At 37.8% G+C, this 25756-nt stretch overlaps 1 protein-coding gene across 1 annotated transcript; it reads right to left on the reverse strand.

Annotated features, from left to right (window-relative positions):
• Positions 1–580: 580 nt before the first annotated feature.
• On the reverse strand, positions 581–14741 carry LOC122926029 (protocadherin gamma-B1-like). Its single transcript, XM_044277420.1, has 3 exons — positions 12090–14741; positions 8269–8323; positions 581–813 (listed from the first exon to the last, which is right to left on the reverse strand). The coding sequence occupies exons 1-3, from the start codon at positions 14739–14741 to the stop codon at positions 581–583; spliced, it is 2940 nt and encodes a 979-aa protein (XP_044133355.1).
• Positions 14742–25756: the final 11015 nt, after the last annotated feature.

Below are 25756 nucleotides of genomic sequence, written 5' to 3' on the forward strand. Positions count from 1 at the left end.
AAAACAAATAGAGAAATATACACATGGGCAGGCACACCACCTTTCGTAGCTGGTATTGGATCAGTTACACAAAGTTTTTGATCCAATACCAGCAACGAAAGGTGGTGTGCCTGCCCATGTGTAAATTTCTGAATATAGACCATCATCTTTATCAGTCGCACCTACAGTAATTAGTGTAGCATTGACTGGAATGTTCTCATTCACTCTTATTTTATATAAAGGTTGAGTAAATATAGGAATTATCATTGGCATCCGTGACAAGCATTTTTATCAATGCCCTGCCTGATCTTATAGAGTTGCCTCCATCCAAAGCTGTTAGAGTTAATTTATGAATATTCTGTGTCTCACGATCTAAAGGTTTTTCTGAAACAAGCTCTAGAAATATACTACCATCTGGATTTCTGTCTTCACAGAGCTTATATGACTGTACAGAATTCAAACCAATGTCTGGATGTTCTGTAAGAAAGAAAATCTAATTCTTAGGGGCGTTAATTCAATTTTTCTATTGTGAAAACATCAGTAATAAATAATGGGGAATTATCATTTATATCGCAAATTTCTACTCTGACCCTGAAAACAGTTAAATGATTTCAACCACAGCATCAAATGTGAAGAAACAAGAAGCTTCTGCCCCAAACAATGTCTCTCTGTCTATCCTTTCCTTAATATATAGATTTCCAGTATCTAGACTGACATTAAAATATCTATCTGAAGCTCTTGATACAATTCTTAGTTTTCTAGATGAGAGCTGCTTAATATCTAATCCAAGGTCATCTGCAATATTTGCTATAACAGAATCTTTTCTAATTTCTTCTACAATGGAATAATGAATTGATACAGCCAAGAAAACAAGATAGAAATGGTTACTTGCAATTTGAGTTTTTTTCTTTTTGATTTTGAGGTTCCATATGAGTCATTGCTGTATCATAGAAATTGTTGAGCTTCTAAAACCTGCAATCCAGTGTTCATGACAAATATCCGGCAAAAATTGTATTTTTGTGATATGGATACTAGAATATAATTAAGTTGTTTAGAGCAAGATAGAATGTACAAAATAGATTTTTTTCCCCTTGTAGATTTGAAATGTATGAGAAATATACAGTACCAGTGTATTAGCAATGGTACATTTCCTTACTGGTGCTGTTAGGTACAACTAAGGAACTGCATGCTAGGAATTTATTTATTTCAAAATACCATGCAATGACTGTGTAATAACATTTACATATCAATCAATCTATCATATCTATCTAGCTACCTAAAATCTATCAATCATATCTTTGTATGTAAGATTATAACAAAATGTTTTCCTCATAATTAAAAAAAGATTACTTAATACACGTTTACATATCTTTAAAATAAAAATACAATATTTGTGTTTTCTAGTCTATTATAACAATGTAGTAAGTAAGCAATTTCTGTACTTGATAAATGGATTGTGTCATTATGACAATCCTGAACATATATCATATTAAAGCATATGAACATAATTGAGGGATCCATCTTCTTGTAGCTCTCTATATGCATGTAGGTATGAAATACATACTATATTACAATAATGGACCTCCATAGCATAGTAGGAGTTAGGGAGCTGTTAATGATTGAGTCTATCATTTTGCAGTGAAGAGTTTCATACAAATTCTTGTTTCCAATTCTTCCTTAAGGTGAAACTTGGGTACATGCAAATCAAATTCAACTTTGAATAGCCCCATTGAACTATATCTCCCCAACATTTTACTTACTCAAATACTGATATGTCAGATATTATCTATAGTCATCTACTAAGCAGAAACTGTAGCATATGCTAGTCTTCATAGTCAAGAAGCATTAGCATAAGTTCCATAGTAGGCAAAGCCAGAAATATTACAACTATTATGCACAGCACAGGATTCAATTAACCCCTTAACACACAATGCCGTGCATGTATGGCGGGGGATGCATTGCCAGAATGCATTCCGCCGTACATGCACGGCGGGCTGATCGGCGGGCACCGGAGCGGTGCGCGCCGATCACCTCAGGAGTCCGACAGTCACTGGTAGGTGGGCCCCTGCTGTATCCGTCGGCATCATTGTAAAAGCTGATACTGGTGGATTAACCCCTTCTATGCCGCGGTCCGCGCTGACCGTGACATAGAAGGGGTTTGTGTCGGGTGAGGGAGGAAGCCCGATGCCGTGCAGAGTCTGCCCAATGCCTTGCACGGTATCGGCACCTGCTTTCTATGGGTGCCCAGGAGATCCAGCCTCAGGCTTGGTCTTCTAGGCAACCTGTTAGTGTATGACTCAGTCTCGTACACTAATAGGCAATGGATTACAATACAGATGTATTGTAATGCATTGCAGAGGGGATCAGACACCCAAAAGTTGAAATCCCAGAGTGGGACAGAAATAAGTAAAAAAAATAAGTTTTAAAAGTGTTTTCAATAAAAAAATAAAGTTTCAATAAAAAATAAAATAAAAATAATAATAATAAAAAATAATTAAAAAAACACACACATATTTGGTATCACCGCGTCTGTAACGACCGGCTCTATAAATATATCACATTATCCACCCCTGTCTGATAGACACCATAAGAAATAAAAAATAAAAACTGTGTCAAAAAAAGCAATTTTTGTCACCTTACATCACTAAAAGTTCAACACCAAACGATCAAAAAGGTGTATGCCCCAAAAATAGTACCAATCTAGCCGTCACTTCATCCCGCAAAAAATAATCCCCTACATAGGACAATCGTTACAAAAAAATAAAAAAACTATGGCTATCAAACTATGGAGACACTAAAACAGGATTTTTTTGTTTCAAAAATGCTTTTATTGTGTTAAATATAATTTATTTTTAAAAAGTATACATATTAGGTATCGCCGCATCCTAAAAAACTAAAAAAGTCACATACATCCCAAAATTGTACCAATCAAACTGTCATCTCATATTGAAAGAAACGATCCCCTAAATAAGACAGTCACCCAAAAAATAAAAATAATTGATGGCTTTCAGAATATGTAGACACAAACATTTTTTTTAATAAAATGCTTTATTATTTAAAACTGAAACAAACAACCCAAAAAAGTCATATTTGGTATTTTCGCGTCCGTAACAACCTGCTCTATAAAAATAGCTTATGATCTAACCTGTCAGATGAATGTTGTAAATAACAAAATTAAAAACAGTGCCAAAACAGCTATTTTTTTTGTTACCTTGCCTCCCAAAAAGTGTAATATAGAGTAACCAAAAATCATCTGCACCCTAAAATAGTATCAACAAAACTGCCACCTTATCCCATAGTTTACACTTTTTTGTAGTTTCTACTCTAGGGGTGCATCAGGGGGTCTTCAAATGTCACATGGCAAGTTCAAATTATCCCAGTGAAATCTCCAAAAACCATATGGCGTTCCTTTCCTTCTGCACCCTGCCATGTGCCCGTACAGCAGTTTACAACCACATATGGGGTGCTTCTACAGAATCAGGGTAATAAATATTCAGGTTAGTTTAGCTGTTAATCCTCACTTTGTTAGCGGAAAAAAATTATTGAAAATCTGAAAATCAGAAATTTTATATCCATTTTCAATTAATTCTTGTGCAACACCTAAAGGGTTAACAAAGTTAGTAAAATCAGTTTTGAATACCTTGAGGGGTGTAGTTTCAAAAATAGGGTCACCTCTACTATAGAGGAGCATCATGGGGGCTTCAAAATGGGGCATGGTGTAAAAAAAAACTGTTAATAAAAATCTGCCTTCCAAAAACCATATGGCATTCCTTTCATTCTGCACCCTGCCATGTGGCTATAGAGCAGTTTACGACGAAATATGTAGTATTTCTATAAACTACAGAATCATTGAAATAAATATTGAGTTTAGTTTGGCTATTAATCCTGGCTTTGTTTGAGGAAAAAAATTGATTAAAATGTAAAATCTGACTAAAAAAGTGAAATTCTGAAATGTCATATCCATTTTCAATTAATTCTTGTGGGACACCTAAAAGGTTAACGTTTGTTAAATCAGTTTTGAATACCTTGAGGGGTATAGTTTCTAAAATGGGGTCATTTTTTGGAGTTTCTACTCTAGGGGTGCATCTGGGTGGTTTTAAATGGGACATGGTGTCCAAAAATTAGTCCATCGAAATTTGCCTTCTAAAAAACATATGGCGTTCCTTTCCTTCTGCACCCTGCTGTGTGGCTATACAGCAGTTTTTGACCATATATGGGGTGTTTCTGTAAACTACAAAATCAGGACAATAAATATTGAGTTTAATTTGGCTGTTAATCCCTGCTTATTTAGCGGGAAAAAATGATTAATATGGAAAATCTGCCAAAAAAGTGAAATTTTGAAATGTCATCTTTATTTTACATTGATTCTTGTGGAACACCTAAAGGGTTAACAACATTTGTAAAATCAGTTTTTAATACCTTGAGGGGTGTAGTTTCTAAAATTGGGTCATTTTTGGGTGGTTTCTATTATGTAAGCCTCACAACGTGACTTCAGACCTGAACTGGTCCTTAAAAAGTGGGTTTTGGAAATTTTCTGAAAAATTTCTAAATTTGATTCTAAACTTATAAGCCTTCGAACGTCTCCCAAAAATAAAATGGCATTCACAAAATGAGCCAAACATCAAGTAGAGATATGGGAAATGTAAAGTAATAACTATTTTTGAGGTATCTGTTTTAAAAGCAGAGAAATTGAAATGTGTAAAGTTGCAAATTTTTTATATTTTTGGTAAATTTGGTATTTTTTTATAAATTAAAATGAAATATTTTGATTCAAATTTACCACTGTCATGAAGTCCAATATGTGATGAGAAAACAATCTCAGAATGGCCTGGATAAGTAAAAGCATTTTAAAGTTATCACCACATAAAATGACACATGTCAGATTTGCAAAAATCTGTCTGGTCCTTAAGGTGAAAAATGACCCAGTCCTTAAGGGGTTAAAGCCTTAGAAATACCTAAATTATAATAGAGGAAAATGGGGGATATTTGTTTCTATTATTTTTTATGCAAGACCAGATGCATATCATTTTGTTTAGGTTAATGAAAAGTGAACTGTAGTTGTCAATTGGATTTCAGAGAAAAAAAAACTACCCTATAATCACCTGCATTTCTCAAATATCTCCAGTTCTAAGAACTTCCAGAAACACTTCCCCAAAAAAATTTGGCTTTAGATACTGTCAGTTTCAGGCTGGGGTTCTTGGTCCCACCAGAGGATATTGTTCTCAAGGCCCTATATCATCAATAAGGCCCATTAAAATTTGAATAAGATAACTAAAACCTAGTGGCAAGTGATTGGCTCCAAAGGCAGCCAAATATATTTTTTCTCTTAGAACTTTGCTGCCTAGTATAATAACATATCCTAGGCTCACCGGAGTATTCTCTGGTACTCTGGTCTGACCCGGCATACTGTACATAGGTAGAAAGCTTTATGAAAACTAGCGCCTTGAAAAAGTGGTTAAAGTACTCATTGTAAACAATCACATGGCAGCTAAGATGATACCACAAGTTGCAAAGTAAACTATATGCAATTTTTTTCATTAGAGAAACACAATTTAAGTAAAATTCTACATATAAATTATATTATCAATTTCCTTTTTGTCATTCAATAGAAAAAAAATACCTTTCAAACAACCATAACGTATGGCAGGAAACCAGTAATGTTGTTAAGAAATCAGCAAGTTACTTACTGTATATGATACATAAAATTCCAAATTATTCAACATTTTAGTAACAAAATTGAACTTTGACTTTGTGACTTACCAAGAAGTTTTCTCTAACCCTGGCAAAAGAGTTTTAAAGTCAAGGTAAGTGCATACTGCTTCCCATTGCAGTGGCTTTTGATAAAATTGAAGGCTATATCATATGCCATTAAATATTCCCTATAGGGAAAACGTTTGGGGTAACCTGCCATGTTGACATGATTCCTTTGATTATCCTGTTCTCTATATGTAGAAAAATATTGTAGTCATAGTAACCTACAATGTCAAGTTAACATCATATGACCAAAACTTTACCAACTAGAGACTACAGTACATTATAATGGACATTATTGCCAGCATCATATGAAAACAAAGAACAAGTAGAGACTATAAAATGGACAAAGCAGCTGTTTTCTATTTATACTATATCTATGTAATATCTACTGAATAAAACATTTTACATATGAGTTTGTTTAAAGCTCTCCTACAGAACCCTCTTTATTGTCAAGTCTTCTTAAAGGCTTTCTTTCCTATCACCTAAGTCGTCAGCATCAAGCAGAATATCCACAAGTACTGAAAATTTTTATTATGCTTCAGTTAACTGAAGTCACTTTAATTGGCATCCAAAGGCACACAGATATTGTAAAAATATAAAAGTGTTACTGTCTCATTTGTGGGATAACTTATGTTGAAATGTGAGGGCCATAATGTTACAGTGATTTTGTATCCGTGCATTTTTATACAATAACCAATATACAGTAACTGTTATAATAAAAAGCAAAGATATGTGCTCATTTGATGAATAAAGACAGTTATAGATTTATTTGAAGCTCTTCGCCTGGGAGTCAGTTGCTTATTTTAGGAACCACTTGGACATTATCTATAGCAACTAAACTTATGGTGACTATAGCTCAAATAGAAGGATTTCATTTGTTCTTCACAATCATAACAACATTTTGCATTGTACCTTTGAATGAATGGCTGCCTCTACTTTAGGCTCTTCCTATCTGTTGAAAGTTTTTAATTAGAGACAAACAAACCTGGATCCTACCTACCCTTCTACCCTAAGTTGATTTTGTAGGCTTAAGCTCAGGAGAGGTACAATAAGTAAAATAATATAGATTTCCATCTGAAGATTGTTGGCAGATTGTTCCATATAGTTTTGATCAAATGTTTGCAGCAAACTGCAAACAAATTAATATATACCGTATAGTATGTATAGCAGTAATGTAATTCAAAATTGAAAAGCAAAATATATATATATATATATATATATATATATCCATATTAATACACACACCACAAACATTCAGTATATGCACACCACATGCATGCAGTATAGTGTATTTACATATTACATACATCTCTATATCTCCTTCATAAGTCCTGCTGTCCTTCTAGTGAGAAGCATATAAGGACAAAATGTGGTCTCTAGATAAATTGTGCCCAGGGCTGATAACAAAGATGCCAAACCAACAAATGTATCTTTATTAATATATAATTAATCGATAAAAAAATTAAAACCATTAAAAATATCAAAAGTTCATGGATCAGTAATGGAGGAGTAAATAAGAGGCAACTAGAGTACTTCAATGTAATGGTGAAACATAATTAAAACAACTGAATAACCATAATATCAAATCCAAATGCAGTCAATACCTAATGACTATTTCAATCCATAAGATGTATATGGCCTCAAGACAAGACTAGGGCCTCATAAGCCTAATGCACATGTCATAGTCATCTTCTTCATGGGAGTAAAGATAACACAAATAGGCCCAGTGCAGTTGATTCATTTGTACTGAATATACAATTCATTATTGTTGGTGATATTTCTGAAACGTTGACCACAAAGTTCATAAAATAAATATGAGTCATTTTCATTATTTGACACCATGTGTGCCTTGAGTAATCAAGATAACATGTCGCTCATACTATAAGTATGGTTGGTCATAGAATATTTCACAATAAAAGTACAGTATAAGGGGTTTACAAAAAGATATTCATGTAATCTATGAAAAAAGACAGTATATTCCTCATATGGATTTGCTGCAGATTGTACCCTGGAGGGGGAAAAAAATTGCCAAATGTTCATATGTACTGCATGCAAAAGTTCATATGTACTGCTTCAGTCTAAACGTTTTTGAAATGTACAGTACAATATTCTGCATGGTTCAAACAGATCATAACCAAACCCAATGTATACCATTATTTGAAGATCCGCACTCAATCTGAAACACTCAATGCTTATTCATTTCTACCTATATAAAATTTAAACATTACCTCCATCACAAACACAATTATATATTATAGCTCCCCATCTGATTATCTATCACTCTATCTAGACTATTTTTTAAATATATGTTAGTCATTTCCTTGTGATGTAACTAATAAAAATACAAACTCTCTTGGGTATGATGCACCAAAAATTATCAAGATTGATAGGTGCATAATGGTGTACTCTTGGGAGGTCTGTACATAAAAAAAAATCAATATATGCCTATAAGGAGTTGGTGTAGACTTCATATGTAATGTGCACAAATTTTCTGGAACACTTATTAGTAAATGTGTCAGGCCACCTGAGGCCTACCTTGTCCCAGCCACCAGCTGTCCATTTTTGCACAAAAGGGCACTTTGTGACTTTTCTGTATTAAAAAATGTAGCATACAAACTTAGTAAATTCCTTTAGTATTCTTATAAAAAAAACCTAAAAGTATAATGTCAGAGTTTGTGTTGGTCAATCTAACTGTACCAGAAGACAAAGTACTTGTAGTTTGGGTTTTAACTAGCTTTCAAATATTGTCCTGCTATATTACAATACATTTAGATAACCGCAAATGCTACAATACATTTGGTAATCACATAAGCAAATATAATATCTTAAAAGTTTATTAATTAAAATTGATTGTGTTTAGGTGTAACTACTATTATGTTATAAACTATCCGTTTTATAAAAAAATATTGCACAATTATGCTAAGAATATAGCAGCTACCTGGGGTTTTGTGTAGCCACACCATTATTTGCTAAACGGCATTAACAATTTTGTTATAGCAAAAGAATATGCGGAAAAAAACTGTAAGCAGATGAAAAGCACAGCTCCCCATAGATGTATTACATAAATGAAAATTAAATAAATGTTTACAGTCACACACAAAGACACAAACTAATGTTTGGCAGATTATTGTAATTAGTGCTACCTCTTCACCAGAGCTTCTGGTTATACCTCATTGCACCTGCTACATACAATGGACTGTGATTCATGACAAAGTACTTTGTAAAAAATCTAATTTCTAGTCTACATTTCGCAAAGCAGCCGAATTTAATTTTTGAAAACGTCACTGATCACTAATAACTATACTGAAGTTAAAAATAAAGGGCAGCATATGTATTTTTTGTTACTTATGAAGAGTCATCAATGAATTTGAACCATAATCTTATCCAACAGCACAAACTACCTTATCATAGTTGAAGGGTTTCTCTCACTTTAGCAAATTACATTTTATCATGTAGAGAAAGTTAATACAAGAAACTTACTAATATATTGCAACTGTCCATATTGCCTCCTTTACTGGCTTAATTCATTTTTCCATCACATTATACACTTTGGACAGGTGTTGAGTATTGGATCCCTACTGATTAGATATTGATAGCCTATCATGAAGATATCCCATCAGTATTAAATTTCTGGACAATCTTTTTATATAATAATTTTATCCAGAGTTTATAGTCAACCCAAGATTTATTAAGCCAAATAAGATACCACAATCTATTTGTCCATTGGTGACAACACTCAGATTATTTCCTATCATCATGAGGTACATTATATTTAAGTTCTTAACTAGTAAATAGAATAGGAGCAGCTGTCATCCAGCAAAACTTGATTGGACCCTTAGACCAGCTAGTCTTTAGCGGAAGGCAACTAGTCGATGTCAAAATGTTAGCATTTCATCAATCTGAGATGAAGGTATAAGCAACTGTTTTTAGTTTAGCAAATTTGCAATTTTAAATGTCTAATGGATATGATTAGATAGACTCCAGTAATTGATAATGATGACATCATCAGGATAGTTAATCATTATCACATTAGCAGGGGTCAGAGTACTGGAACCCCTGTCGATTAGCTGTTGTAGCCATATAGCCATGGCACTCCCTAAAACAGCTAAGCATGCAAACCTCAAGTAATTTACCAAACCCAGTGTCTTATATTGTATAGTGGCTATGCTTGGTATTGCAGATCAGCCCCACTTCACTTTAATGGGGCTATGCTATAACTAGGCCTTATGAACCATTTACAGTGAGGTAGAAAGAGGCCGCGGAGCTGATTTATGGGGGTCCTGGGTGACATTCCCACACCTATCTGATAGTGATAACCTATCCTGAGGATAAGTCATCAATATTTTTTCAGGATAACCCCTTTAGCATTTCATGGATTTTATTTACACTATATAAATACTGCTTGGTTATTTATGGAAACATCACTGTTTCTATACTTTTAAATACATAAAGGGAATCAACAAGGTAAAAGAGGAGAGAATATTTAAAAGAAGAAAAACTGCTACAAGAGGACATAGTTTTAAATTAGCGCGGCAAAGATTTAAAAGTAATATCAGGAAGTATTACTTTACTGAGAGAGTAGTGGATGCATGGAATAGCCTTCCTGCAGAAGTGGTAGCTGCAAATACAGTGAAGGAGTTTAAGCATGCATGGGATAGGCATAAGGCCATCCTTCATATAAGATAGGACCAGGGGCTATCCATAGTACTTAGTATATTGGGCAGACTAGATGGGCCAAATGGTTCTTATCTGCCGACACATTCTATGTTTCTATGTATACAGTCATATTAATGGAGATTTTTATTTTTTTTGGCCCTAAAAATCAAGTTAGATTCACCCGCTAGAGGACTAGTAAATTCTTGGGTAAGAGCTTAGGTTTCAACATTAACTTGAACCTCTAATATAACAGAGAGTAAAACATCTAAAAAATTAAAATCCAATTTAACCACTGAAACATCCATTGTCATTTTAGAGGGAGCCAAGCAGTTTTTTGAGCACTTTTGCTCCATTAATAGACTATAACTAACAGCTCTAATCCTTAAAGTACCCTTTGCTCTATTGCCAGGATCAGAGGTAACTCCAATTACAGTTTACACTTTTTTTTATTTTTGCTACAGTCTGTATAGCAGCATGATCAAAGGGAATTTCCCTCTCTGAAAGGGTCCCAATGGTCTGACCAGATGCTTGCTTAGCCATAGAAGAACCTAAAAGTGACTGAGGGGCTTTAAGTTCAGTAACCCTGCTGTTAGTGCACACTAATTCTGCCCTAACCTCAGCATCTGCCATAGAGTGACAATGTATAATGTATTAGCATACAGCAGCTTTTCTGGGATTGTGATACTGATTACCTATCCTGAGGATATGTTATCAGTTTCTGATTGGTAAGGGTCTGACATCCGGGACCCCTGCCGATCAGCTGTTTGAGAAGGCAACGGCGCTCCTATATGCGTCAAGGTCTTCACTCGGCTTACCAAGCGTAGCGCAAGCCTAACACCGTATATTGTATTGTGGCTGTCCTTGGTATTGTGCTTATTCTCATTCACTTCAATGAGTATGAGTGTGATATCAAGCAGAGCCGCTATACAACATATGACTCTGTGCTTGGTAAGATGCGAGAAGGCCTTGATGCTCAAAAGAGCGCTGGTGCCTTCTCAAACAGCTGATTGACAGGAGTCCCAGGTGTCGGACTCCCACTGATGAGATACTGATGACCTATTCCGAGACTAGGTTATCATTAGTAAAATCCCAGAAAACTCCTTTAATAGAATTATAAAGTAGTGTAATAAAATATAATTAAACATTTTTATATAAAAAAAATACAGAAAAATTATATAATCCATTATTTCTAAAATAAAATATTTTATTGTACATTGTTTATGTAAAAAATATGTACAGTTTCAATGATAAAATAAAAAAGCAATGTTTTTTTTTTTATATTTGCAGCGCAAAATAAATGTATATAAATTACAACTAATGTATATGTAGCCCCAAAAAGCACAAACAAATTTAAATTATAAATCACACAAAGGTATGCCTTTTATATCCATGCCAATTGAAAAAACGTATAGCTGCTTAAACATGGAGAGGCAAAAACCAAAGGGGTTAAAAATCTGACTTTGGAGCCATTCACTTTCAACCAGTATTTATTTTCTGTATGTTCTGGTTTAGAAATTGCCATTAATACTATAGGGATATATGACCAGATATTGGTGGTCTTACTTTAGTCTGGCATTGATACTGGTCTAGTCTTTTTAAAGTAGCAATTAGAACTTTTGAAGTAAATATAAAAAGTATAGAGGAGTTATATCACAAAGTATAGAGGAGTTATATCACATTAACACTTTTATAGAACATACCTGTTCAGTAGTTGGTGATGCTTCTTTTAAACTTTCATCCCCAAGTCCTGAATCATTAGCATCAAGAAGGTTATCCACAGGAACATTTTGCTGTGGCTTAACAAAAGCAAAGTCATTTTCAGTTGAATCCAAAGCCACACAAACATTGTATGAGTAGGGAAAGGGTAAACTTCCATCACTGTACAAGGAGAGCATTCTGGAGTCAATTTGAGGATATAAGTTTGTACTTACTGCTCCAAATGTTGTTTCTAAAGATTTAGATTCTTTACATTTTGATATTATAACAATCATGACAGTGAAAATAAATAACAAGGAAATCAGAGCAAGCGCTATTACTAGATATAAGTGTAAATTTGATTGTGTGTCTTCATTTTCAATTTGGTTAGTGAGTTTTGGAGCCACTTGAATATTATTTGTCAAAAAAACATTTATGGTTACAGTAGCTGAGAGAGATGGTTCTCCATTGTCTTTCACCATCACCACAACCTTTTGCTTCAGTGTGTCCTTTTCTTGAAATGCCCGAGTTGTTCTTATTTCTCCTGTGTGCTCACCAATAATAAAATATGATGGCTCTGTCACATGTATGAAATGATAGGAGAGCCAGGAGTTGTGGCCGGAGTCTGGATCCACTGCTACCACCTTTGTTATTAAAGATCTTGGTTCAGCCATGATAGAAACCATTTCATACCCACCTGGCCATCCATTTTCTGTAGATGGATACAAAATGTTTGGGCTATTATCATTCTGATCAACTATGTTAATAACCAATGTCGCATTACTGTCCAGAGGTGGGGATCCATTGTCTTTTGCATTTACTTGTATTTCAAAACTCTTGTTCTGTTCATAATCGAATGACCTTTGGGCATAAAGAACTCCTGTCTCTATGTTCATGGAAAAAAAAGATGACATAGATAGGTTTTCTGTATCTTTGGTTGAAATTGTATAAATAATTTTAGCATTGTGTCCTATATCTGGATCTATAGCTTTTATACTAAATATAGAAGCTCTTGGTAAATTGTTCTCGGGAATGTATGCACTATATTTAGATGTGATAAACACTGGCGGATTATCATTTACATCTGCAATCTCCAATCCTATGGTCCTTCTATTGGATAAAGGGGGAGATCCTCTGTCGGTAGCCTCAATTGTGATATTATAATAGGCTTGTTGTTCTCTGTCTAGAGTCATGCTTGTGGATAATGTATAATAATTGTCAGATGACAATTGCAAGTTAAAAGGTACAATTTCAACAATTTCACAGTCAGTTTCTCCGTTGAATCCAGTATCTTGGTCATGCACTTCTATCAAAGCTATCATTGTACCTGGCTTGGCGTCCTCCTGGATTGGAGATAATAGGGAGCTAATTACTATCTGTGGGACATTGTCATTCATGTCTATAACTTCTATCAATATTTTGCAGTGGGAAATTAAACCACCTCCATCTTTTGCTTGCACAGAGAGTTCATAATTCCTTGTCACCTCAAAATCTACATTTCTATTTGTTTTAATATCTCCATTTATAGAGTTAATAATAAACATGCCAGTATGATGTATGTTATCTGAAGTTTTACTAAAGGAATATGTAATCTGAGCATTTATGCCTTCATCTTTATCTGTGGCATTAACATTTACTATAATAGTGTTCATAGGTATGTCTTCTTGTATACTGACCCTGTAAATCTCTTTGCCAAATATTGGGAAATTATCATTAGCATCAGTAACAATGATGCTTATTAAAGCAGTTCCAGATCTCATAGGGTCCCCTCCATCAATAGCTATTAAAGTTAATATGTGTATATGTTCTGCCTCTCTATCCAAGGGTTTGTCTAACACAAGTTCTGGAAATTTACTGCCATCTGGTCTAACCTTTTCACTTAGTATAAAATACTGGTTATCACTTAGTTTATATGTCTGCACTGAATTCATACCAGTATCTGGATCTTCTGCACTTTGCAGAGCAAATCTTGTTCCTGGTAAAGCTGACTCTATAATCTCAACAGAGAAGGTCTCATGGAAAAATGTAGGAGAATTGTCATTAATATCCAGAATTTCTACTTTGATTTTAAATATGTGAAATGGATTTTCAATCACAATATCAAAGGTAAGGTAGCAGGAGTATTCTGCCCCACACAATGTTTCTCTGTCTATCCTTTCTTTAATACATAGACTTCCATTATCAAGACTGATAAAAAAATATTTCTCTGAAGCTCTGGATACAATTCTTAGTTTTCTAGATGAGAGCTGCTTAATATCAAATCCAAGGTCATCTGTAATATTTGCTATAACAGAGTCTTTCCTCATTTCCTCTGTAATAGAATAGTGAATCTGACCAAAACCTGATTGATGCAGCCAAGAAAATAATATGAAAATGGTTACTTGCCATTTGAGTCCATGGTTTGTCTGTGAATAAAGAGTCATTTCTTTTAGCTTTTGCAGTATCCAAAATTTGTAAAAGTTTTGTTTCAATAATGTATATAAAATCCTGAATATGTAAGCAACAATGATGATGCTTTGTTGAAGAGGATATCCAGAAAATGGCTGTGTCTGTGTTTGAAGATCTGTGATACATGAAAATCCAAGTGGATCTTGTTTGGTATTATTCTTCTTATTGGTCAAATAGCGGCGCTCAGAGGTAAAATTGTGGAACTGCATTCCTGAGAATTTTTTTTTTTTAAATTATTAAATTGAAATAAATGTATTTATGATCTTATTACAATGTTTTTGCAGCATATATGTCCTTGTTTTCATATAATAATGTATACATAAGTAAATGTGAATAAATATATTTTTGCCAATTATGCCAAATTTTCTATCAATCTCTGTATTAACATTTGTTGCTCATATGGCAGAAATCTAAAATTTATACTTTTATTTAGATATTTGTGTTTAATTTTCTTTTACTTATATTATTGTTTGGTTTATTTTGTGGTCCATTTTAAAGTAATACCTCACAAAGATCACTGTTTGAAAAGATCATATGCCAACTGTACTTTTATAGTAGATTTGAAAACATGATATAATGATGACAGTTAGTTATATAGAGATTATAGTTATATTAATATGTAAAATATTAAAAATATAAGATGGATAGACAATATCTTAAATTATAATAATTAAAAAATGTATTTTTTTATTAAAATGTTATGTTAAATTATGAAAATGATTAAATAATGAAAGTAATATCATATTTCTACATGACATATCTTAATATGAATATATAAAAAAAAATGGTCTTCACATTATAAAAAAAAATCTACTTATTGTTTATTTAAAGTTGTTATGTAAAGTAATACTTGATTTTGATCTATCCATTCTATATAATATAATATTCAATGCAGGGATGTGAGCAGCACAGCATAAATAGTAGTGAAGGGATACCTGCAGTAGTGGAAACTATTCAGCCTCCAAAAATATAAAAGCAAAAATTTTATAGCACTTTCAAATGTGATCAAAAAGTATATTTCAAATCGCCAGACAGCAACATTTCGGTTTATTTTAGGTAGGTGGACTAAATAAATAATTTATGACTTAGGATAGCTATGGAGTTATAATATCTCCCAAAGAGTAATGCTGGCCATACACATAAAAAAAACTATAAGCTGAACAATTGTGTATCTGGCATCTATTGCATCACTCCCTCCTAATTCACACAGACACACACTTTCTCTCTCATTTTGTCTAATAGCGCATGTGTTTTGAATGGTGTGAGAGACTCCAGACTCCTCTGGTGGTGGCCCCCTTGCTCCTAGCAGCTAATTAGCATATAATAAAAGTAAGATTTCTGGCGTTAACAGGGGCATAGATAAAAGTAGGAATAGGCTAGTTAGGTTTAGCTGAGATTAGCACATCGCTAATGTCAGCGAGCTTAATAGGGTTAAATCTGGTGACAGAATCCTTTTAATCTTAATATGAAGACAGTTTTCACATCTAATTTTGTGGTTAGTCTGCCATATTAACGTTTTTTAACGCATATATAATATAAATTATTAGTTACATTTACTATTTTCTTTCTTTTTCTTTTTATGAGCAGAATGAATATTATATTTAAGGACACTTTCATGAGTTTTTTTTTATCACATATTAACAACCTAACCGATATATGAATATTATATATATTTTTATTGCATATAAAATGGGTGAATAGTTTTCTGGATCTAATTTTTTAAGCCAATCCATGTTAAACCTATTTTCATAATGATGATTACCTTGTAGATAATATCTTCCCTTCAGAGCAACATTTAACTGACAAGTTACCTTTCTATACAGGAGGCCTGACCATGAGTGCTGAATGGTACAAAAGCACAATATTTTGTAGTTTATTTTTAAATGGCATAGTACTATAATTCTAATAAAAAAAAGTTTTATATGAATACTGAGGTTGTTTTTTGTTTGTATATTTATTTTTATAGTATGAGTTTTGAGGTTATTGCAGTATTATAATTTATGAATTAAGTCATCATCAAAATGGAATATAAATATCAGTGAGCCTTATCAGAAGAGCACAATCAACATACTAAATAGAAATAAAGAAGAACAAATGTGATTTATAGAACAGTTCACGAAAAGGAAATGCAAACAATCTTGATAGAAGATCAGGAAAAATATTGTGAAATACTGCATGCTTTAACATTATATCAATTGTTAATGGAAAATAGTGCATTCAATTCTAAAAAGTGTTATATGATTTATTAATAAGTCTCATTTATCAAAGCTATCTAACAGAAAATTGTGCTTTGTGTAACAACGGCTGCTGTGCACCGGTGTTCCCCTGCTTACCGACGCGGTCCCAGTGGTGCATGTTCAGTGGTGCTTCCCATTCACAGCAGCAGTCCTGTGCTCTGTATATATACAGACGTGGACAAAATTGTTGGTACCCTTTGGTCAATGAAAGAAAAAGTCACAATGGTCACAGAAATAACTTTAATCTGACAAAAGTAATAATAAATTAAAATTCTATAAATGTTAACCAATGAAAGTCAGACATTGTTTTTCAACCATGCTTCAACAGAATTATGTAAAAAAATAAACTCATGAAACAGGCATGGACAAAAATGATGGTACCCCTAGAAAACACAGAACATAATGTGACCAAAGGGACATGTTAATTCAAGGTGTGTCCACTAATTAGCATCACAGGTGTCTACAACCTTGTAATCAGCCATTGGGCCTATATATGGCTCCAGGTAATCACTGTGTTGTTTGGTGATATGGTGTGTACCACACTCGACATGGACCAGAGGAAGCAAAGGAAAGAGCTGTCTCAAGAGATCAGAAAGAAAATTATAGACAAGCATGTTAAAGGTAAAGGCTATAAGACCATCTCCAAGCAACTAGATGTTCCTGTGAGTACAGTTGCACATATTATTCATAAGTTTAAGATCCATGGGACTGTAGCCAACCTCCCTGGACGTGGCCGCAGGAGGAAAATTGATGACAAATCTAAGAGACGGATAATCCGAATGGTAACAAAAGAGCCTAGAAAGACTTCTAAAGAGATTCAAGGTGAACTTCATGCTCAAGGAACATCAGTGTCAGATCGCACCATCCGTCGTTGTTTGAGCCAAAGTGGACTACATGGGAGACGACCAAGGAGGACACCATTGTTGAAAACGAATCATAAAAAAGCAAGACTGGAATATGCCAAACTACATGTTGACAAGCCACAAAGCTTCTGGGAGAATGTCCTGTGGACAGATGAGACAAAAATCGAAGTTTTTGCCAAGGCACATCAGCTGTATGTTCACAGACGAAAAAATGAAGCATATCAAGAAAAGAACACTGTCCCTACTGTGAAACATGGAGGAGGCTCTGTTATGTTCTGGGGCTGCTTTGCTGCGTCTGGCACAGGGTGTCTTGAATCTGTGCAGGGTACAATGAAATCTCAAGACTATCAAGGAATTCTAGAGAGAAATGTACTAGCCAGTGTCAGAAAGCTTGGTCTCAGTCGCAGGTCATGGGTCTTGCAACAGGACAATGACCCAAAACACACCGCTAAAAACACCCAAGAATGGCTAAGAGGAAAAAATTGGACTATTCTAAAGTGGCCTTCTATGAGCCCTGACCTCAATCCTATTGAGCATCTTTGGAAGGAGCTGAAACATGCAGTCTGGAAAAGGCACCCTTCAAACCGGACACAACTGGAGCAGTTTGCTCATGAGGAGTGGGCCAAAATACCTGCTGAGAGGTGCAGATGTCTCATTGACAGTTACAGGAAGCGTTTGATTGCAGTGATTGCCTCAAAAGGTTGCGCAACAAAATATTAAGTTAGGGGTACCATCATTTTTGTCCATGCCTGTTTCATGAGTTTATTTTTTTACATAATTCTGTTGAAGCATGGTTGAAAAACAATGTCTGACTTTCATTGGTTAACATTTATAGAATTTTAATTTATTATTACTTTTGTCAGATTAAAGTTATTTCTGTGACCATTGTGACTTTTTCTTTCATTGACCAAAGGGTACCAACAATTTTGTCCACGTCTGTAGGTACTGTTGTTCTTGCATCCGCTTCATAGTTTTCTCTTAGCCCTGACCACACACAGCATGCTTGCTGCTTGTTCCCTGCAGAACTTCCTTAAGGGCTGGCACTCGTCACTTCCTGTACTTTATGGGTTAGGTCATGTTACCTCGCTGACCAATCCTAGCCCTCCTACACATATATAAGTGGCTCAGCTCCCTTGCCAGATGCCTCACTGTCAAGGTCCTTGTGTTCTGCTTAGGTACCTGATATCTGCTTGTGTTCCTGTGTTCCTGACTTATACTTGTATTCCTGGACTCTGCTACCTGTTTGATCCATGCCTGCTTGCCTTGCCTCTCCTGTTGCTGACCCAGATTGCCTGACCTATACCCGTACCACCTGTTCTAACCTATTGCCTGTTTGACTTTGCCTCTGCCTCATCCTTCAGTCCTGCACTGTTGCTCCTGGTAATGACTCAACCTGCTGACAACACCTATACCTCTGGTACCTTGCTCAGGTACCTCCTGGTCCACCTGTACCAGCTGCCTCATGTGCCAATCCTCCTCAAGAGGCAGCGACCTGGTGTTTCCCTCAGGAAAGTCTATCCCCACCATCAGGGTACTGTGAAGATCGAGGGGTTCACTTAGACACATGACACAGTGCTGGTTCACAACTGTCACTATTTTGTGTAATATATGCGCCATCATTGTATTTTGAGGAGTAACTGGAATCAACTGTTGACCATCAAAATCTAAGCGGATAAAACATGTTATGTTCCATTAAGCTCAACCAATAGCTGTAAGAAGTACATAAAAATAACTGTATACCAACTAATGCTACTTTCACACTCTCATTTTGGGCGGATCCGTCATGGATCTGCAAAAACGGAACCGTTACAATAATACAACCGCAGACAGCTTTTTGGTGTCTGCATCCAGAGCGGAATGGAGATTGAACAGAGGCAAACCAATGCATTCTGAGTGGATCCTTTTTCATTCAGAAAGAATTAGGGCAAAACTGCTCTATTTTGGACCGTTTGTGAGAGCCCTGAACGGATCTCACAAACAGAAAGCCAAAACACGAGTGTGAAAGTAGCCTAACAATGTTAGTATCTTAAGGTTTAGGAATGCAAAGCACACAGTAGGATTCCTCAGTAGATTGTAAGGAGATTATTTCTAAACACATCATTCATTAACAAATTATGCTGTATCAAAACTGTATCAAAATAGAAAAAAGGGATTTTGTTAGCAATTACCATTCAAATTTAATTTCCTAACTTGCACTAAAAATATAAAACGGGTAGTCTGGTTATCAATATTATAGTTATAGAAAATGCACAAATAATACATTGGATTACTAATAAAGCACAAATATTTCAAATAGTAGAGATTAGATGGGGTGCCTGTTCATAGATTTTTTTTTTTTTTTTTATAATTTTGCTGGCTATAATGCTGAAAAAAATTCAGTTTCTCTGAGACTTTATATAAAGAGATGAGCGAATTTCTTACAAGTTCGATTTGGCTGAATTACTTTTTTCACGAAGCGCATTTTTTAGTAAGGAGCGGGTACAATGACACGGAGTTGCGTTAGCACCGCCCCCATCATTCTACCCCATTAGATGCCGCGTTCATACATGATTGTGAAGTGTAAAATTAATTAAAAAAAATTAAACCAAACTGACCACCTCCATTTGCTCGCGACGGGCCTGCAGCCGCCATCTTGCTTAAAGATCTTGGCCGAAATCCCATGCGGCGCAAGATTATGTCATCATGCCAGCTGGCGTGGTGATGTATGACACAATCACGCTGACCGGCTTGATAATGTAATCTTGTGCTGCATAAGATTTTGCCCGAGATCTTCAAGCAAGATGGAGGCTGGTGGACCGTCGCGAGCAAATGGAGAAGGTAAGTTAGATTTTTTTCGTTTTTTATACTATTTAAGGTTAAATCGATTCGCTGACACGAAGCACGAGAAAATACGGTTTCTAGGAGAATCAAATTTATCCTGAAATTCGGATCGAATTCCACTTCATGAGATTCGTTTCACTCATATTATATATTTATATATTACATTATATACATCTTATGACAACTCATGTAATGAAAAAATAGTGGAGCTTTTCAAAGCAGACAAGTCGGTCCAGTTAGTCCACCCCCCCTCCCACTCAGCTGACTTAGATTGAAAAAATTTAGTTAAAAAATTAACTTCTAGTTCCCGCTAAGCTACGCCCATATCTGGGTAGGCCACACCCCCTCCCACACCTGAGCTGACAGTGATTGAAAAAATGAAGTTAAAAATCAACGTATTGGTCACGCTAAGCCATGCCCTGTTCTTGTTATGCCACACCCCGTCCACTCCTTAGCCAACAGGGATTTAAAAAATGAAGGTAAAATTCTACTTCTGTCAGCTGCAGAGATGGGAGGGAGGGTGACTTTCTCCCTGCAGGTCACATTCAGACAGTGAGTCAGCTGTTTAAAAGGACACACCCCAGATCCAGTATAGGCCACTGTTAAGTGGGCGAGCTCCTGTGGAGGTCACTATCAAGGGGGTGGTATGCCATGAAAGTCACTGTTAAAGGGGAAGGCTGCTCTAAAGGTCAAAGTTAAGGGGGTGGGCTGCTGGGGAGGTCTAATTTTAAGGGATGGGGCACTGTGGGAGGGTCAGTGTTAAGGGGTGGAGGGATGTGGAGGTCACTGTTTTGGGGGCGGGGTTCTACAGATGTCACTGTTGTAGTGGATAGTGTTGATATCTTTTAACGACACACACAAACATTAAATGAAATAGATGAAATATACCCAAGCAAAGCCGGGTCCTTCAGCTACTACTATCTATAAAGAAGGAGTACTTACTGTTTGTATAGTTTTGGAAAAGCTGCTTAATAAAAACTATCTGATTTAAAAAAAAATAGCTACCTGATGTATTAGTGTAAATATAAGGATCTTCACACAATCCTATGGTATTGACATAGATATAGATATATCAGGATCTTATATATTAATGATGAAGGAGAAACAGGCGCTATTTTTTAATTTTAAATTGGGGTATCCCCCAAAATATTGGGACATATAACAAAATAAAACAAAGAATAAGTGCACTTGAGTACAAGAATGGATGGTTGAGGCTGGTATAAATGTTTATTCTACACAAGGTACGGATAAGTCCTGTGGGATCCATGCCTGGTTCATTTTAATAGACGTAAGCTTGTCCACATTGGCTGCGGCCTGTCATAATGCTCTCTGCCGTGCTAAACACACGTTCACACTATACACTGGCTGCAAGGCAGGTCAGCACCTCCAAGGCTGACAAAGCTTTTCCACATTTTTCCACTAACCCTGCCTTCTCAGGTACTGGCGGTGCCCCAGCTGCGCTGGCGACCTCTTCCTGCTCCTCTGCCTTCGCCTTGTGCTTCCACTGGGCTCCTGCTGTCAGGTGGGAATGCCATCATCAGCGTGCGCTTGTAGTCGCGCATCTTCCAATCAGTATCAGATGTTTTCACTAAATTTGGTTCCCTGTCAGCAATGCAGAGCAGGGGTTCATTCATGGCAAAAGGGGGTTCATGTCACCCAGCAATAGAACAGAGGATTTTGAGAGAACGAGGCCCATGTCACCCAGGCACTGCAGGGGTTCATTTACGGCAAAAGGGGGATCTTGTCACCCAGCAATAGAACAGAGGATTTTTTGAGATTTAGGCCCATGTCACCCAGACACAGCAGGGGTTCATTCATGGCAAAAGTGGGTTCTTGTCACCCGGCAATAGAACAGACAATTTTTAGAGATTTAGGCCCCTGTCACCCAGGCACAGTAGGGGTTCATTCACGGCAAAAGGTGGTTCATGTCACCCAGCAATAGAACAGAGTATTTTGAGAGATTTAGGCCCCTGTCACCCAGGCACAGCAGGGGTTCATTCACGGCAAAAGGGGGTTTATGTCACCCAGCAATAGAACAGAGTATTTTGAGAGATTTAGCCCCTGTCACCCAGGCACAGCAGGGGTTCATTCATGGCAAAAGTGGGTTCTTTTCACCCAGCAATAGAACAGACGATTTTGAGAGATTTAGGCCCCTGTCACCCAGGCACAGCAGGAGTTTGTATACGCCAAAAATGGTAAAATGTCACCCAATAAGAATTTTTTCGGAGGTTGGGGAGGCGGTGAATGTGGTGTTGTAGGTGGAGGCAGCAATGGAGGAGGAGGAGGTAGCCAACAATGTTATTTTTTTTTTTATTGGGGTAGGTAGCCCCCAAAATATTGGGACAAAAAAAATAAAAAATAAAACAAAAAATCATTGCACTTGACTTGAGAATGTATCTTTGATGGTGGTATAAATGTCTATTCTGCACAAGGTACAGACAAGTCTTGTGGGATCCAAGCCTGGTTCATTTTAATGAATGTGAGCTTGTCCAAGTTGGCTGTGGACAGGCGGCTGCGCTTGTCTGTGATGACGCCCCCTGCCATGCTAAACACACGTTCAGATAATTCACTGGCTGCAGGGCAGGCCAGCGCCTCCAAGGCGTAAAGGGCAAGCTCAGACCATGTGGCCAATTTGGAGACCCAGAAGTTGAAGGGGGCAGACCCGTCATTCAGTACGTGTAGGCGTGTGCACACATACTGCTCCACCATGTTGGTGAAATGCTGCCTCCTGCTAAGACGTTCCCTATCAGCAATCAGCTGGTGGTGCTGGTTGTTGTGGCGTGCTGACAAAGCTTTTCCACATTTCGGCCACGCTAACTACCTGCCTTCTGAGGTGCTGGCGGTGCCCCAGCTGCGTTGGCGACCTCTTCCTTGTCCTCTGCCTTTGCCTTGTGCGTCCACTGTGCCCCCGCTGTCAGGTGGAAATGCCACCAGCAGCGCATCAACCAGTGTGCGCTTGAACTCGCGCATCTTACGATCACGCTCCAGTGACGGAATTAAGGATGTTATGTTGTCCTTGTAACAGGGATCCAGCAGCGTGGCCACCCAGTAATCAGCACAAGTTAGAATGTGGGCAACTCAGCAGTCGTTGCGGAGACCTTGGGTTTGTGGGTGCAGGAACCCACCCTCTGAGCCACTTGGGAATGACTGGCCGGAAACCCTACAAAATGATCCCTCTTCCTTCTCCTCCTCCTGTGCCACATCCTCTTCCGTCATCGCCAGGAACGTTTTTTCAAGGAGGCATAGAAGTGGGATAGTAACGCTGAGAACGGCGTTATCGGCACTGGCCATGTTGGTGGAGTACTCAAAAGAGCGCAACAAGGAACACAGGTCGCGCATGGAGGCCCAGTCATTGGTGGTGAAGTGGTGCTGTTCCGCCAAGCGACTCACCCATGCGTGCTGCAGCTGAAACTCCACTATTGCCTGCTGCTGCTCCCACAGTCTGACCAGCATGTTCAAGGTGAAGTTCAACCTTGTGGGCACGTCGCATATGAGGTGGTGAACGGGAGTCCGAAGTTACGCTTCCGCGCTAAAAGGCGAGCAGCAGCGGGGTGAGAACACCGAAAGTGCGCACAGACGGCCCACACTTTATGCAGCAGCTCTGACATGTCAGGGAATCTCTGCACCAGCAAATTCAGCCTGTGCGCCAGGCAAGGGATGTGCATCAAACCGGCTAGTCCCAGAGCTGCTACGAGATTTCACCCATTATCGCACACCACCAGGTCGGACTTGAGGCTGACTGGCACAAACTACTCATTGGTCTGTTGTTCAAGGCCCGTCCACAGCTCCTACGCGGTGTGGGGTTTGTCCCCCAAACAGATAAGTTTTAAAACTGCCTGCTGTCGTTTACCCCTGGCTGTGCTGAAGTTGGTGGTGAAGGTGTTAGGCTGACCGGATGAGGAGCTGGTAGAGGATGAGGAAGCGGAGTAGGAGGAGTAAGCAACAGTAGGCAAACTGAAGCGCCCTGCAATCCTCTGTGGTGGAAGGACATGCGCCAAACTGCTATCCGCCACAGGCCCAGCCGTCACTGCATTTACCTAGTGTGCTGTTATGGAGATATAACGGCCCTGACCATGCTTACTGGTACACGTATCCGTAGTCAGGTGCACTTGCACACAGATGGTGTTGCGCAGTGCACACCTGATTTTGTGCCCTAATTGGTTGTGAAGGGAAGGGATGGCTCGCCTTAAAAAGTAGTGGCGGCTGGGCAAGATGTACTGTGGGACAGCCACCGCCATAAGGCCTCTAAAACTATCCGTCTCCACCAGACGGAATGAAAGCATTTCAAAGGCCAGTAATTTAGAAATGCTGGCATTCAGGGCTAGGGATCGCGGGTGGGTAGGAGGGTACTTCCTCTTCCTCTCCAGCGTTTGGGATATGGAGAGCTTAACGCTTCTGTGGGACATTGTGGAGATGCTTGGTGACCCAGGTGTTGGTGTTGCTGGCAGATCCTCTGTTTGTGGGGTGCCAGGTGGCACTATCACTCCAGAGGTGGATGAAGAGGCCGCGACTGCAGCAGAACAGGAAGCAGGAGGCGTCAGAGACCTTTTTTGGTTTTTGAGGTGTCTAGTCCACTGCAACTCGTGCTTTGCACTTAAATGCCTGGTCATGCAGGTTGTGCACAGGTTGAGAATGTTTATGCCTTGCTTTAGGCTCTGATTGCACAGCGTGCAAACCACTCGTGTCTTGTCGTCAGCACATTATCTGAAGAACTGCCACGCAAGGGAACTCCTTGGAGCTGGCTATGGTGAGCTCGGTCCCTTGCTGCGATGGGCAGTAGGAGGCATACTGTCTAGAGGACAGCCGCTCCGCTTTTGCACCCTGCTCCCTCTTCTGCTGTGCAGGTGGCTCTGTGCGACCACCGCCTCTTCCTCCGAACTACATCGGTCACTCGCATGACCTTGATTCCATGTGGGGTCAAGGACCTCATCGTCCTCCACATCATCTTCCACCCAGTTTTCACCCCTGACTTCTTTGTCGGTCTGCACACTTTCGAAAGCCCTAGCAGTTGGCACCTGTGTTTTGTCACCATCCGAGACGTGCTGCGATGGTCCTCCCATGTACTCATCTTGAAAAATAAGTGTTGGGCATCGGTGCACTCAATCTCTTCCACTTCTGGGGCAGGGCTTGTTGGATGGCCCTGGGAAACCCTGCTAACAGAGTCATCAAACAGCAAAAGAGACTGCTGCATGACTTGGGGCTCAGACTGCTTGGCTGATTTGCAAGGGGGTGAGGTGAAAGACTGATAGAGGTGCCAACTGTGCCAACTGTGGTCTTTCAGCAGGAGACTGGGTGGGAGACAAA

This window comes from Bufo gargarizans, chromosome 2, assembly GCF_014858855.1.
Source record: "Bufo gargarizans isolate SCDJY-AF-19 chromosome 2, ASM1485885v1, whole genome shotgun sequence".
Taxonomy (NCBI): Eukaryota; Metazoa; Chordata; class Amphibia; order Anura; family Bufonidae; genus Bufo; species Bufo gargarizans.